This window comes from Ranitomeya variabilis, chromosome 5 (genome assembly GCF_051348905.1).
Source record: "Ranitomeya variabilis isolate aRanVar5 chromosome 5, aRanVar5.hap1, whole genome shotgun sequence".
Lineage (NCBI taxonomy): Eukaryota > Metazoa > Chordata > Amphibia > Anura > Dendrobatidae > Ranitomeya > Ranitomeya variabilis.
In genome coordinates, this window is record NC_135236.1 from 192,010,498 (window position 1) to 192,027,605 (window position 17,108).

Consider the following 17,108-nt stretch of genomic DNA (forward strand, 5'->3'; position numbering starts at 1 on the left):
ACTTCCTGGTTGAGAGCAGAGCCCAGGCAGCCATGCCCAGGGTAAAGTGAAGTGATGCCACAGTGAGACAAGGCAGAGATTACCAGGATAGAACAGGGATTGTCCAGCGAGACAGAGATTGTCAGGACAGGACAGGGATTGTCCAGAGAGGCAGAGATTGCCAGGATCAGGCAGAGATTGCCAGGAAGAAGCAGAGATTGGCAGGAAGAGGCAGAAAATGTCAGGACAAAACAGAGATTGCCAGAATGCGACAGGGATTATCTATCGAGGCAGAGATTGCCAGGATCAGGCAGAGATTGCAGGGAGCGACAGAGATTGTCAGGACAGGCAGAGATTGCCGGGAGCAATAGAGATTGTTGGGACAGGCAGAGATTGCCGGGAGTAAGAGATTGTCGAGACAGGCAGAGATTGCCGGGAGAGACAGAAGTTGTCAGAGAAGGAAGGGGAAAGCTCCAGGAATGTCATTGCATGAGAACTGTGCTGAATCTGTAATAAGAACCCTGTTGCTGAGTAAAGTTAAACTGTTAAGCATGGATATAGACTCTGGAGTCATTTGTGAGAATCGGGAATCTGGAGCTGGGATGGCTGAGGCAGAAGGAACCCCAGAATCTAAAGTGAGTGTTCTACTTTATGTTTCCTTTGTGAGGCCCCAGAGTGCTGGAATTCAACAGCACCTCGCTACAACTACCACCTTGGTCGCCTTACAGAATTGGCCTAGTCAGCAGGATTGAAATTCCTCATTGGCAGAGAGCAGAGGAGCCCTGAAAACGTCAAAGATGGCGGCCGTTAGAGACTTTAAGATGGAGGAAGGGTAAAACCTGAACAGGAAGACCCGAGGAGCAAGTCAGATTAGGACTATATGTACTGTTGGAGCGGTGGTGAGTTGGCCACTGGATCATCGTGTTTTTTGCATGGACTTCCTGTGTTTGGATACCCGGAGCAGGAAAGGATTGGCCCATGGGCCTGAAAAGTTGCAAGTAAGCACAGTGCGTGTACGGGTCCTAGGAGCAAAGGGACCGGGGTCAGTCGGACCCGTGTTTAAGGAAAAATGAACTTGAACTCTTTGTTCCAGGGTTCCGAGTGGAACCGGGGTCACGCTTGACCAACAGGAATCGTTGGACACAGAGTGTATTAACTGTATAAATGTGCTAAATGTTTTAAATGTGAAGATTAGTGTTTTACATGTGCTGCCATGGTCGGGGATGACCATATTTTAGGAGGGAGGAGTGTAAGGAAGGGTGACAGAGGCCTTCATATGCCTCCCCCTCTTTGAACAGTATTCACATTAAATGTGTGTGGTTCCATAGTGTTTATGACTGTTAATATATTAATTTACTGTTATGTGTCTGTACTTGACATGTGTTGTACATAAGATCAGGGATAGAATAGGATAGAATAGAAGGTAGCAGTAGCATAGAATAGTGGGGCACCATAGAGATAGGGAATGAGAGTGTTAGGATAAGTATAGTTAGCATAAGGGGTTTTCCAGGCTGGGAGGAGTTACAGATGGGTGTAGTGCAGAGCAGTGGTATATAGTAAAGACACTTCCTGATTGAGAGTCGGGCAGCCATGCCCAGGTGAAGTGTTGCAGCAGGGAGACAAGGCAGAGATTGCCATAACGGGACAGGGATTGTCCAGCGAGGCAGAGATTGCCAGGATCAGGCAGAGATTGACAGGAAGAGGCAGAGACTGCCAGGATCTGGCAGAGATTGCAGGGAGCTACAGAGATTGTCGGGACAGGCAGAGATTGAGGGGACAGGCAGAGTTTGCCGGGAGAGACGGAAGTTGTCAGAGAAGGAAGGCAAAGCTCCTGGAATGTCATTGCATGAGAACTGTGCTGCATCTGTAATAAGAACCCTGTTACTAAGGAAAGTTAAACTGTGACATAAACGTTAAATGACGCCCCAGAAATCAGGGAAGGTGACTGCCTCGTACATGGAGCACTGCTGCTAATCATTGTAAGTTTATTCACACATGAATGTGCTCATTTATTGATGATAATAATTATTATTATTAATAATAATAATAATAATTATGCAGATTATATATTCAATATATTTACATTACATTGTGCAACATTAAAAACACAAATACACATTCTAATGATACGGCACAATTACGTCTGGTACCTTACCTGCAGCACTCCTCCGCCCTTGCTCTCTGGGTAATGATGAAGAAAATGAGAAGGAAGGCCCAGCATTTTAGCCAACCAATCCATGACATTCATCTCTAGTTCAGTACATGCCGGACTGGAAGCCTTATTAGAGCCATGCAAGGGAGGACATCAGAACAAAGAGGTCAGACTTGTAGATGACCAGTCTTCTTCAATACTTTCATATTTCAGTGTTGTACACTTATTAATTAACGTTTTGTAAAAATATCTCTTTATAAGCTGTTCTCTGAAGGTAGCACTCAGATACCCACAAGCGCTCTAAAAAGTTATACTGCTATTATCAATTGATTAGAGTACCGAACATGAATTTCTAATTATCCATAGCCGCCTGTGTAAAAATATATAGTTAAAGCTTGAAAGCTAAGCCCCATCCATGGGGCGGGGGACAACTTCCCGATTGTTGGGGTCTCACTGCTGTGATGCCAACAATTTCAAGAATCAGGGCTCTGAAAAGCCCTGTGTGAATATAGAGGAGGTTGATCATGCGCATTGCTGCTCCATTGAGAGTGCCAAATACTGACGACCTCTACTCCATTCACCCGGGAAGTTTCAGACTCGAGAATATCCCTATAAAGAGGACGGGTCTGTGTACTGAATGTCTAACTTGCAATCCTAATGGAATAAAAATTCTAGCCGGAATTCTTTAGAACTCTGCTTTGCTGTTCCTCTCTTATGCCTTTTGTACATTTATGATTAAATTGACAACTTTGTATTACTATTTCTCTTGTCAATTGTGTTTCATTTTACACAAAATACATCATATCAGCCGCTGAAATCATAAAACCTTCTAGGGAAACACTATACTACATACAATACTATGACAAGTCGAAATAAGGGGTAACATTTCACCTTGTGGAGAGTGACAAACCAGACCTGGCATGTCAGAGAGTGGAGACTTTTACGGCATGCATGCTTCTCTGGGAAATTAAATATGCAAATTGCCTCTTCAGACAAGAAGAGGACTAGAACTGTAGAGCCACCAACTGGAAGTAGCAATCATAAAAGTCAATATTGAACCCTTTAACAGGCCGTGCCATATGACTTAGGAGTTCCAATTCTCTTCCTGTCTGAAAAGGCGATTTGCATATTTAATTTCCCAGAGGAGCATGCATGGCATATAAGTCTCCTCACTCTGACATGCCAGGCCTGGCTTGTCACTCTCTACAAGGAGAAAAGTTACCCATTAGATTCCAGTCTGAAGCCTCTCAACTAGCCAAATACTAGCCAAGTACCCCGAAACACCGTGTCTGCAAATTGAGATTCTGGTTTGGCTTTTATCCTAAGTCATGTGACAAGGCTCGTTAAAGGGTCAACATTGACTTTTAAGATTGCTACTTCAAATAGGTGGCACTAGAGTTCTAGTCCTCTTCCTCTCTGGAGAGGTCATTTGCATATTTAAGTGGAAAGGTAACACCCATTTGTCAGTCTATTCATACATTTCCAAGAGGCATAGCAGAGAAAAAATACAAAAAATACTATGTAGGTATCTAAAAACTATCTTCCTGAAATGCTAAGTCATCAGAAATATTATATTTGCTAGGACAGACATGTCAGGGGAGCAGATTTGTCCTTTCTAAACAATGTTACCCAGCAGCATCAGTTCTGGAGCTCATTACTTTCAAATCAAATTTTAATGAAGGCTATACGTGCTGGACAATGCTCCCAATGTCATTACTTTTAGGCACATAATCAACAAATGTAAAACTAACATCTTTATATATATATATATATATATATATATATATATATATATATATATATATATATATATATATATATCTCCGTTATTAGCCTGATACAGTGTACTTAATACAGTGCACAAAAAAGGCTTTGGTTACTATATGGGAACCATCAGCTAGCAGGTTAGCAGATTTTTAAAAATTGTACTATTTTTAATGTAAACTCCTGAGTACCTGATATAAGTAAAGCCTGTAGCAGGGGGTGCACTTTATATTAATGTGTTACGCATGGTTGCCAATACTATGGACACATTTCCAGGGAATCCTTTATACGACCAGTGCGCCTTCCAGCCACCTGGTTTTAGCTTTCAAGCACTTTTTTTGTCAACAGAACTGTTGTTGGCTGTAGTACAGTTCTATTGTGGTGGAAACATGGGCCGGGTTTCCAAAGCTATGTCCTGCCCGTATATGTCTACATGTGTGAACAAAACCATAAAAAAATTCACGTGTCAGAATAGCAGCAGAAATTTTAGCAAATAAGAATCAATTTAATATATTTAAATTGGTTGTTTTTTGCATTCTGTGCACGGATTTCTGCAAGCCAATTCACATGAACAGTAGTAGAAATTTCTGCCACAAATCTGCCGCATGTGAATATACTACCGCCTTTTCCCAACACTATAACATTATGCACGGAAAGTGCGAAACATAGTCGCACCCACCATTATAAGACCCAGCAACAGCTTCTAACGTGAATCTTAAAGATTCCCATTAAGCGCAATAGATTGTTATTTGCACTGCACAAAGTAAAAGCAAAATGCCCATAGCAAACCAGCAACGGGATAATGGTGGTGGAGATGAAACATGAGAAACACGACAGACATTTTACATTTATTGACTGTACAACAAGAGCTAGCTGCAATATGGAGTCAATATACCAGCTACACTGTCCGAAGAGAGACCCATTGGATCTGTAATATATGTTCTAGAGTAGAGTTTTTGATCAATAGGTGCAGTTTTCGCTTTTCCCCATTCATAGTGCTAATATTCTTATCATCATTATATACTATAATATTAACACATCACTTTTCTAATATTGTATCGTGATGGCGTCAAATAATCACAAAGCCACAATAACTATAAAATAATGATAGTGAAGCAAAATCAAGTCTATTACCCCTCTACGGCTTGTGCTGGCAGACACCCATAGTCATATAACATACCCATGTGAATCCTAGGCAGTTTATAGCATCTGCGAGCATATCTCCAAGTAAGGAAGGCCATGATGTCAGTGCAGGAAAGTACGCATGCATATGGGGACTCTGCCAATGGACAACCTGCAGGAACACAAAGGACATAATGGAAAATATTGTATTATTTGTTAAACTACCAATGAAAACTGGACTCTAGATAGATAAGATAGATAGATACATAGATAGATAGCTGATAGATAATAGACCTATAGGCAGCAGATAGATCTATAGATAGTAGATAGATAATAGATGATAGATAATAGAAAGAAAGATAGATAGATAGATAGATAGCTTATAGATAGATCTATAGATAGAAGATAGATGATAGATAGTAGATAGATAATAGATGTATGATAGATAGATGATAGAAAGATGACAGATAATAGATATAGATAGATAGATAGATAGATACATAGATAGATAGCTGATAGATAGATCTATAGATAGATAGATAGATAGATAGATAGATATAGATACATAGATACATAGATAGATAGCTGATAGATAGATATAGATAGATAGATAGATAGATAGATAGATAGATAGATAGATAGATAGATAGATAGATAGATATAGATACATAGATAGATAGCTGATAGATAGATCTATAGATAGATATAGATAGATAGATAGATAGATAGATAGATAGATAGATAGATAGATAGATAGATAGATAGATATAGAGATAGTGCACTCCTTTTCATTTCTATCCTATATTCTATTCCTATTTTGTCTGCACCAATAAACCATATGCACAGGGTGTCTCGTTACAGGGTGAATACAAATAGAGAAAAAGACCAGCACATCCAAGCTAGTGTGAATAGGCGCCAACCAAAACAAAATATAAGTTGAAAAATGATAAAAGTTGCACCATTATTTACCTAGAATGATTACTCTAGATCATTGAAAATGCTTTACTGCCATAGAAAATAGGAAAAAAGCGCTATATAATGTACACATGAAATATTTATCTGCAAAAATTGCTATGAAAAAGTACCGTATTTTTCGGAATATAAGACGCACTTTTTCCCCAAAAAAATTGTAAGGAAAATGGGGGGTGCGTCTTATATTCGGAACGCAGGCTTACCGGCATTGTGGCGGCGACAGAGGTGCGGGCATGATGTGCCACGGTGAGCTGTATGGCGTGAGCAGGTCCCATCCATATTTGAGGTGAATCCGCGGCCTGGTATTGATGGAGAGCAGCAGCGCTGGTGAGTTACGGTATTTTCCGGTGGCGGCGGCCATCTTGCTGAGGCCGCGCGTGCGCAGATTCACTACTCTGCGTCCCAGGGCTTCAGGAAAATGGCCGCGGGAGGCCGCGCGTGCGCAGATGGAGATCACGGCGGCCATTTTCCTGAAGCCCTGGGACGCAGAGTAGTGAATCTGCGCACGCGCGGCCTCAGCAAGATGGCCGCCGCCACCGGAAAATACCGTAACTCACCAGCGCTGCTGCTCTCCATCAATACCGGGCCTCGGATTCACCTCAAATATGGATGGGACCTGCTCACGCCATACAGCTCACCGTGCCACATCATGCCCGCACCTCTGTCGCCGCCACAATGCCGGTAAGCCCGCCGCCACCAGGAAAACCACCCAGCTCTGCTGCTCTCCTTCACTACTGCTGTGGCGTCACCTCAAATGTGGAAGGGACCCTGGCCGCTGCCACCTGAGGAAGTGGCCCAAAGCAAAGAGAAAAGGGTAGCATGCATAATGAAAGGGATCACCACAAAAAATATAAACAAAATATAGCAAATTTTTCTTGAATCACACTTGAATACACTACAAAAAGTATTAAAAACACTTAAAATGACAGCATAAAGCAAACAAGAAATGCATTCTTGCCCGGTGCCACCCCTGCTGATTGCCATCTCTTATCAGCCCTGACCTACTTTGCAGGAACGCTACCTAGGAGGCCTGGTCTATTCATATCAGGTAGTATAGGATGGGTTACTTTTCTTGGCTATTTATAGCTATAGAGGCCTGATACATTGGATTCTTTTCTATCCTCATATCTCCCAAATTCGTCTTGGTAGTCTGCATGTGGGGTGACACTGTGGCTTGACCTTATTATAGGTCGTGTTTTCTTGTTTGCTTTATGCTGTCATTTTAAGTGTTTTTAATACTTTTTTGTAGTGTATTCAAGTGTGATTCAAGAAAAAATTAGCTATATTTTGTTTATATTTTTTGTGGTGATCCCTTTCATTATGCATGCTACCCTTTTCTCTTTGCTTTGGGCCAGTGCTTCTCTGTAGCATGCTATAGATGATCCCCGACGGTGGTGCCGACCTATATCTTGTTGTGCACCTGAGGAAGTGACCGCACGTCTGCCACCGCCACAGCAACCTCCCCATGGACACCAGGCCATGGCGTCGCCCACCTAAGCAGGATGGGACCCTGCTCAGGTGCACGCCGTTCCGCCCACCGCACCTCAGCATCACCTCACCTCTGCCACCACCATGCCTCCTGTGACCCTGCTCTGCCACTGCCTGCCCTCAGGTAAGAGATCTTAAATTCGGACAATAAGACGGACCCCCATCTTATAAAAAATCTTTTTTTCTGCATTTTTCACCCCAAATTTGGGGTGCGTCTTTTAGTACGGTGCGTCTTCTAGTCCAAAAAAATACGGTACCTTCCTTTTTTCATAGCAATTTTTGCAGCTAAATAATTCATCTGTAAATTATAAAGCGCTTTTTTTTCCTTTTTTCCTATTTTCTATGGCAGTAATGCATTTTCGATGTTCTAGAGTAACCGTTCTAGTTACAGGGTGAGTGATCTCTGCAATCTGTGTAAGAAGTGTCAGCTAGTGTTCAGATTCCCAATTTCAGACAGACACACTTCGGTATTCAATTGTAAGGACTGTGCAAGTAATAGAACCAATCACAACATTATGGACCACCATGACTACCTTAAAACTTCTGTTTAAGGGGTTGTCCAGGACTTGAAAAATGGATGACCAGTCATTAAGCTAGCTTTTCACATAACTGTCAGCCTACTTTTGGTTCGGCAGACAGCTCTCTCCCTAGTCCCCCACAATGAGTGCTCGTCTGAGCATCCATCTGTTCTCAACAGGGAGAGAGGGAAAAGCTGCTGTCAGTCACCTCTGCAACAACTCCTCTTCCCTGAGAACAAGAGGATCAGGCTTTGAAATGACAACTTTTAGCATCTCCTTTTAGGGTTTGGCCAACTTTGCTTTATCGTGCCTTTTAAATAGGTCATTAATATCAGATTGCAGGAGTCCAACACCCAACACCCCCCAGTCCAGCTGTTTTAGCTCCTGTTGAGGTCAGGTTTACATGGTGTACGGAGCAAGCACAGCTCAGGGACTGCAACTGAAATCTCATTTCATGCCTAACCTAAGAACCGGCCATGAATATATAGTTCTGTAAACCCCTTTCATCCTGCGATTCCAATTTTCAGTGGAATTAGACTTTAATGGACAGGTTTTATCTATCTCTTGGAGCTGTCCTATCAATGGTAGAAAGCAATTTACCCCAGGCATGATGATGTCCTCAATGTCTTTGAATATATTATCCCAACTTTCCGATTCCACAGGAGCACTGTCGGGTAATAGGGCTTTCATGTATCCAGGCTGTACATCTGGATTTACCCGCCTTTCTCTTACTGTACTCAGATACTGGCAGATATAGTCCACCAGCTCTTTACCTGGACACAAAAAGAACAAGATCATGGAAATCAAAAGATGCTAAAAGTCTCCAGTGAGAAAGAGTAGGTCTGTACATATACACTCGTCATATAAATGTAGCAAATCCCACAAGTGATTCACATAGATATTCTGAGAGCACCAAATACCATGTCATAGTCACATTCTAGCAAATTGTAGCAAGTAGTGAATTCAAGTCATATTTCTAATGTATAATATACATTAAGTAATAGATATCATGTACTTGTAAAAATATTCAAGGAATACATTGTGATACAAAACTATATGACATGACATTCAGTAGGAATACATTGTGATACAAAACTATATGACATGACATTCAGTTTAGAAAGACATAGCTTAAAATGAAGATAGAAGCATACTGTAGATACATAAGTGAGTAAAATAAATAAATAGACGGACAGATAAATAGATGGATATATAGATAATAGATTGATAGATATAGGATAGATAGGGAGAATTCGGTAAAATATACCTCTCTTTCTATATTCTTCTGATTCCATGGCAGAGTATATAAAAAGTTGTGATATCTGATTGCAGAAAGCGTTGTCTGTCTGTCGCTCCCTCTCAAGCCTCGGAATATATACCCCAGTTATCTCGTGGCCATACGTCATGGTATGACTACGCAAACACTTTATCTTATTTCATTTCAGATGCCACTCCATCATGTTGATTGGAAATAAAAGAAGCTCTAGAGCATTGTTTGCTTTGCCTGTTATCTTTGATGTCTTCAGCTGTATCTACACAGTCAGCCCCATTCATAATCTGCTCACAGGATACTTGAGGACCACTGTTTTTGCCCACTCTCTTCTGGAATCACCTGTTGTGAACATTGTTAAATATGAATTAAGGCTGACACCATAAACAAGGATAGTGAAATTACAAGATGGTCCATAGAATACACAAGGTAGATCATTGTATGAATTACTTGTATGCTGCAAATATAAATAACAGTAAGTTACGCTTTGTCAAGGTGTGGATAGTATTTGATATATCTTTGTCAATAATAGAATCATAGAATGTTAGAGATGAAAGGGACCTCCAGGGTCATCGTGTTCAACCTCCTGCTCAATGCAGGATTCACTAAATTATCCCAGACAGATGTCTGTCCAGCCTCTGGTTGAAGACTTCCATTGAAGTAGAACTCACCACCTCTCATGGCAGCCTGTTCCACTTATTGATCACCCTCACTGTCAAAAAGTTTTTTATAATATCTAATCTGTATCTTCTCCATTTCAATTTAATTCCATTGCTTCTTGTGTTTCCATGTGCAAATGAGAATAAGGATGATTCCTCTACACTGTGACAGCCCTTCAGATATTTGTAGACAGCTATTAAGTCTCATCTTAGCCTTCGCTTTTGCAAGCTAAACATTCCCAGATCCTTTAACCATTCCTCGTAGGACATAGTTTGCAGTCCGCTTACCATCTTGGTAGCTCCTTTCTGATCTTGCTTCAGTTTTTCAATGTATTTTTTAAAATGTGGCACCCAGAACTGGACACAGTATTCCAGATGAGGCCTGACCAAGCAGGAGTAGATGGGGTAATTACTTCACATGATCTAGACTCTATGCATCTCTTAATACATCCTAGAACTGTGTTTTTTTTGCTGCTGCATCACACTGTTGACTCATGTGCAGTAGGTAATCTATTAGTATACCCAAGTGTTTTTTACATGTGCTGTTACTTAGTTCTATTCCTCCCATTCTATAGATTTCATTTTTGTTTTTCTTGCCCAGATGTGGAATCTTGAATTTTTCCCTACTAAATATAATTCTATTAGTCACTGCCCATTGTGGGAGTATTTATGAAATAAAAGGAAATAATAATATGCAAAACTGAAAAAAAGTTGTAGACCTTCATTCTTCCACCAGTCCACTGCAATCCCAGTAGCAGATTATCAAATTGGTTCAAATTTCCACCATAATCCCCAAAAATACATTACATTACAACATTATAATCACAGATTGTACACAGATTAATTTCCTCAGTCTAATGTGCATGGGGTTACCCAACTCGCCCCCAACTTGATCCTTCTGTTGGGGGAGAGAAAGATCGGGCAGTTTGATTTCAAATGTCCCATCCTTTCATTATCCTGCAAGATAAGCAACTGTCGTAGTTATTAGGTAGACGCTTACTTCTTTCTCCCCATGGAGAACATATAGACACTCCTTCAAGCCTAAAGTTGGCAGTTGACAGCTATCTCAGGGGCATGGGCAACTTTACTTGTGGATATCTGCTCGTTTTATCCATGCTGCCTTCTTTCTTGAAGCACATCAAGAGAATGCCAAGAGTGTGCAAAGCAGTCATCAAAGCACAAGGTGGCTAATTTGAAGAACCTAGAATATAAGACATAATTTCAGTTATTTCACACTTTTATGTTAAGTATATAATTCCACATGTGTTAATTCATAGTTTTGATGCCTTCAGTGTGAATGTACAATTTTCATAGTCATAAAAATACAGAAAAATCTTTAAATAATAAGCTGTGTCCAAATTTTTGGTCTGTACTGAATATATATATATATATATATATATATATATAAATTCGACATATGCTCATAAAAAAATCGAAAAATGAAACATACGGTACTTGTAAATACATTCCCAAGCAAGGTAATGACTGAGGGAAACATGAAATCATTACACTTGAAAACACATTATTTTTCATAGCCTCATATCATATTTCTTAAGGTATCCTATATCCTACTTACTCTCCCATTTCCTATAGAGTCGTTTTGCGATTTTAGGATAAGTCCAATTCCTAGAGACAGAAGAGCATAAGGTCATTAAGCACAAATCTATGAGTTTATATTTTTTAAACCATTGATGAATATTGTTGTACATATAGTGAGTATAAAACATCTACACAGCTGTTAGAATGCAAAATTTTTCTTATTAAAAAAAAAAAAAACACATCAAGAAGAATCAATTCAGAATTTTTCCACCTTTAATTTCACCCATAATCTGTACAATTCAATTGAAAAATAAAATGAATTAATTTCAGCTTGAAAAAGAAAAATAAACAAGTAAAATAATGTGGTTACATAAATATGCGCATCCTTAAAACAATTCTTTATTAAAGTACCCTTTGAATTTATGACAGCATTTAGCCTTTCTGGGTAGGAGTCTATCAGCATGCAACATCTAGAATTTGCCATCATTATTCTCTTTTCCTTGCAGTAACGCTCCAAATCTGTCAGATTTTGAGGGCATCTCCTACATACAGCACCCAGGTCTGTGCTCTGGTTGGATCATACTTAAACCATTGATCTTCTTCTGGTGAACTCATTCTTTTGTTGATATGGGGGTATGCTTAGGGTTGTTGACATGTTGAAAGGTGAAATTCCTCTAAATCTTTTTAGTAGAGGCAGATTTTGTTGCAAAATTGACTGATGTTTGAAACTGATCATAATTGTCTACCTTGAAGCCCCTGTTCCAGCTGCTGAAAAACAGCCCCAAACAATAACGCTATCTGTACTATGCTTCAAGGTGAATATTGTGTTCTTTTGGTGATGTGCAATGTTGGCTTTGTGCCAAACATACCTTTTGGAATTATTGCCAAAAAGTTCAACCTTGGCCTCATCAGACCATAAAATGTTGTCCCACATTCTTTTTGCACACATGATGCAGGTTTTTTTTTGGCAAATCATAGCCAGGTTTGGAAGTTTTTGTTTATAAGAAAAAGGCCTCTGTCATGCCATAGTATTCCACAGGCCAGACATATGAACAATATGAAAGAATATAAGGGAGCAAGATGGAGACCTATGGGGGGGGCAGGATGGAAACATATGAGGGGGCAGGATGGAGATACATAAGGGGGCAGGATGGAGACATATGGGGGCAAGATAGAGACATATGGGGGACAAGATGGAGGCATATGGGGGGGGGCAGGATGCAGATATATGAGGGGATAGGATGGAGAAATATGGAGGGCAGGATGGAGACATATGAGGGGGCAGGATGGAGACATATGGGGAAGAGGCAGGAAGGAGATCTATGGGAGGACATATGGGAGCAGGATAGAGACACATGGGGCCACGATGGGGAGGTTATTACTGTAAGGTGCCAGGATGTAGGATATTATTACTGTAGGGGCTAATTAAGGGATATTATTACTGCTGTGATGTATTTTATTTTTGGCGTATTTTGTTTTCTGCGTGGAGGGGTCCTGTTACTTTGCAGGGTGACACTGACTTTTTTTTCTTCATCTGGCATAGTGTAGAAGTTGAGGAAAAATTGCAGACTGCGCTCTAGATAACTGTGTTATTATCTTCAGAGACGCGTGCTGGCTGGAAGAAGTGATGGCAGTCTGCTCTGGATAAAGAAGCAAAGCGAAGATGACTATCTTCAAGTAGAGACGGCACTGGTAAGTCAGTGTGTTACCTGAACACTGTCACTATACACTATATACAGAGTGTAACAACTTTGCTGGCATCACGACATGGCCTCTCATCTCTCACACTATCTTACTCACTGCTCCAGGCCATGATGTGGTTTCTGTTTCATGCCAGCTCCATATTCTGTGTCTCTGCTCTCTGCATGCTTCATGGCTGTGTGTATAGGGGGGTGGCGCCTGAACTCTCTGGATCTTATAGGAATCAGGTGCATCTGTCTAATCTGATCCTGAACAATTGCCAGGAGGCCTCCTGTATTTAGTGCAGCTCCACCCAGTGGACTGGGCCTGTGCAATGTGTTAGCTCAGTTTGTGTTTTGCTTCTGAGTTTGCCAGGCCTTGCTCTGAGTTACTCCCTCTCTGGAGGCTTTTCTCTGTGTTATTGCCTTGATTTTGTTGTCCGCCCTCCAGGAGGCAGAATATCCTGGTCCCTGTGTCTTTGTCCTTGTTTATTGTCTTGTTCCATTGTTCCTTGTCTGAACTTAGTCTTATCTTGGTCTCCTTGTCTGTGGCTTCCTTCCCTGCTGTGTCTTTCCTCGTGTTCTCAGTCTGCTTACACTCTACACTCTTGCGGCTCTGCCTGCTCTGTACCTTTGTGGCTCTACCCCTGCTCCGCACTCCTGCGGTTCTGCTTTCTACTCTGCTTTGCTGCTACAGAAACCTCTTGCTGCAGCTCCTCTCCACATTCCTTGTGGCTCCGCTCTGCTTAGCTTCTGCAGTAATCTCTTACTGCAGCTCCTCTCCACATTCCTTGTGGCGCCGCTCTGCTTAGCTTCTGCAGTAATCTCTTGCTGCAGCTCCTCTCCGCATTCCTTGCGGTTCCGCTCTGCTTTGCTGCTGCAGTAATCTCTTGCTGCAGCCCCTCTCCGCATTCCTTGCAGTTCTGCTCTGCTTTGCTGCTGCAGTAATCTCTTGCTGCAGCTCCTCTCCACATTCCTTGTGGCTCTGCTCTGCTTAGCTTCTGCTGCTGCAGTAATCTCTTGCTGCAGCTCCTCTCCATATTCCTTGTGGTTCTGCTCTGCTTAGCTTTTATTGCTGCGCTATCTCTTGCTGCTCTACTGCCCCTATCCACAGCCTTGCGGTTCTCTTCCTGTCTGAACAGGTCCCAACCTGTTCCTTCATTCTCCTTTCCTTCTGTCTTGTTTCCGTACCTGCATCTCCTGTGTGAACAGGTCCCAACCTGTTCCTTCATACCTCATTCCTTTCTGCTTGTTTCCTTTCCTGCACCACCAGTGTGAACAGGTCCCTACCTGTTCCTTCATACTACAAATCCATACCTGCACCTCCAGTGTAAACAGGTCCCTATCTGTTACTTCATACACCACATCAACCAGCCCTGTGTTCTCTGCCGTCTCTGCCAGCCCTGTGTTCTCTGCCGTGACTCTGCCAGCCCTGTGTTCTCTGCTGTGTCTCTGCCAGCCCTGTGTTCTCTGCCATGTCTTTGCTAGCCCTGTGTTCTCTGCCGTTCCTGCCAGCCCTGTGTTCTCTGCCGTGTCTCTGCCAGCCCTGTGTCTCAGCCATGCCAGCCTACTCATCTGAGTTTCAGGCATGCTCTTCTGCCAGTCCTGCCTGATGCCCGCACCTGTCCTAGTGTTCCTGTTCTCCAAGTGGAATCAGCAGCCACAGCCAGACACCACCCTGGAGTAGCACCTGGCAGCTGCCTGCTGCACAAGCCTGACCTCACCATCAGAGGCTCCAGTGAAAACCCAGGCAGCTGTCAGTCATGCCCCTTCCAGGGTAGTCTGGTTTGTGGCGCAGTGGGGCCACAAACCCCCCGAGCTCACACCCACCAGTAAGGGCATGAGCGTGACAGAGTTCCTGTGTGTAATGTCACTGGCGATCACTGTATTACTTATACACTGACACTATATACAGAGCTCCTGTGTATAATGTCACTGTTGATCACTGCATTACCTGTACACTGACACTATATACGGAGCTTCTGTGTATAGTCACTGGTGATCTCTGTATTATCTGTACACTGACACTATAGACAGAGTTCCTGTGTATAATATCCCTGGCGATCACTATTACCTGTACTCTGACACTATACACTATATAGAGAGCTCCTGTGTATGTCACTGGTGATCACTATATTGCCTGTATATTGACACTATACACTGTACACTATGTACAGGGCTCTGGTGTATAAAAGCACTTATGGTAATATTAGTATTGTTTTTATTAATGATCAGTATTGTAGTATTCAGTCACTATGTTGTGGTAATATGTTGTCTGGTCATGGTGTGGCACCATTTCACCCTTGAATGTGATATTATTCGAATACTATGTGGTGATAATTTATGGTCTAGTCAGGGTGTGGCTGTATTTGGTCCATACATGTAGTATTATTCAGTCATTATGTGGTGGTAATATGTTGTCTGGTCATGGTGTGGTATCATTTGGTCACTATGTGGTGCTAATATGTGGTCTGCTCATGAGGTGGTGGTATTTGTCCCTTGCATTTGGTTTAATTCGGTCACTATGTGGTGGAAATATGTGGTCTGGCCATTGAGTGACAGTATTTGACCCTTGTATGTGGTATTATTGGTCATTCTAATGTATGTGACATATTCCTTCAAAGAAAAATAAATACAAATATACCTAAAAAGAGTATTATACATTTTAACAAATGTTTAATAAGTCAGAGTAGAGTAGGGTCCTGCCAAAAGAGTCTACCTTGTCATGTTGGCGGCTAAAAAAATCTTTTTGGTCAAAAAGAAAGCTGATGGCTATGTATGAGATATGACGAGGACATGGTGCACAAGTGGAGTTTTTCCAAGAATGGGCGATTTGGACTGTGGAATGTTTGCGATGTAGGGGTGGAGCCACGGCAGAGACTCAAGGGTGCCTAAAAATGTTGCCAGTATGGGGCCCTCAAATTCCTGGTGGCAGCCTTGCCCAACAGTATTTGTTGGCCAAATTTACAAACAGCTGTCTTTCTGTCACCTCAATAGATAAAGAGGATATCTTACTGTAGCCATGGAGTTTTTGGTCTGAAGGACAAAAACTGGCTATAAATATCTCTAGAGTCCCCCGGTATGTATGTATTGTCAGCCGATCATAAAACAATGTGTTCAGAGTCCTCCTAACTGTATTACAGGAACAGATGTTGGATGAAGAAGGATTGAACATGTTAGACTTCAATATCTCCACTATATATTTAGATAGAATAATTTAAAAAATGTTAAACCTATACATTATATAATGCAAATGGAGAAAAAATAATACCATCTTGACATTTTGGACTAAAAATTTTTAAACCCCATTGAAATCATAAACCCCGGCTATAAATCCAGACCTCTGATTTACCAGTAAATGATCTTTACAATTTTAATTTTTACATCTGATATTAATCCATGCTTTTTTCCCCTCCTTTCAACTCTTCCGATTATCTTGCTCCTCTTTTGTCTCTGTTCTGTGTGTAAATTATGGGTTGAGGCAACACTTGATGTGACTGTCGTGGTATATTTTCTTTTCTCTTAGTTTCCTATGTATGTCCTAAGATTTAAAGAGGATCCGTCAGCCGTGGACAGTTTTTGCTTTTGTTCTATTCCTGCTTCTCTCAGAAGTATTCTGTTTTTGTGGGCAGCTCTGGAGATATGGACCTTTTTATCTTTTTAGTCAGTGGTAATTTGTCTGTTTTTTTCCAAGGGGACATGGCTCACAGGATTCTCTGGGGTTGTGTCTTTAGGCTTCTTTACATTATTATTCTGTGAGTAATGCCCCCTTGGAAAAGCCCATAAAAATTAATTAAAATAAAAATTAAATAAATAATACAATTAAATAAGGTTAATAAATAAAATAAAAAGGCGAATATATCTGGAACCATAGAGCGAGTTTTTAAAAAAAAAACTAAACAGAATACTCTGGAGAAGAAAGATTAAAACAAGCGCAAACACTGCCATTTTATTCTGGCAACAGGT

General features: G+C 41.3%; 1 protein-coding gene across 1 annotated transcript in view; it reads right to left on the bottom strand.

The window, feature by feature from the left end:
* The window catches only part of HDC (histidine decarboxylase), a 35,532-nt gene extending 26,034 nt beyond the window's left edge, over positions 1-9,498 (bottom strand). Inside the window, exons 1-4 of the mRNA XM_077260949.1 lie at positions 9,263-9,498; positions 8,596-8,768; positions 5,076-5,189; positions 2,135-2,257 (exon numbers count right to left, since the gene is read on the bottom strand). Of these exons, the coding sequence (XP_077117064.1) occupies positions 2,135-2,257; positions 5,076-5,189; positions 8,596-8,768; positions 9,263-9,401 (549 nt within the window). The 5' untranslated portion in view covers positions 9,402-9,498. The remainder of the gene's footprint in view (positions 1-2,134; positions 2,258-5,075; positions 5,190-8,595; positions 8,769-9,262) is intronic.
* Positions 9,499-17,108: the final 7,610 nt, after the last annotated feature.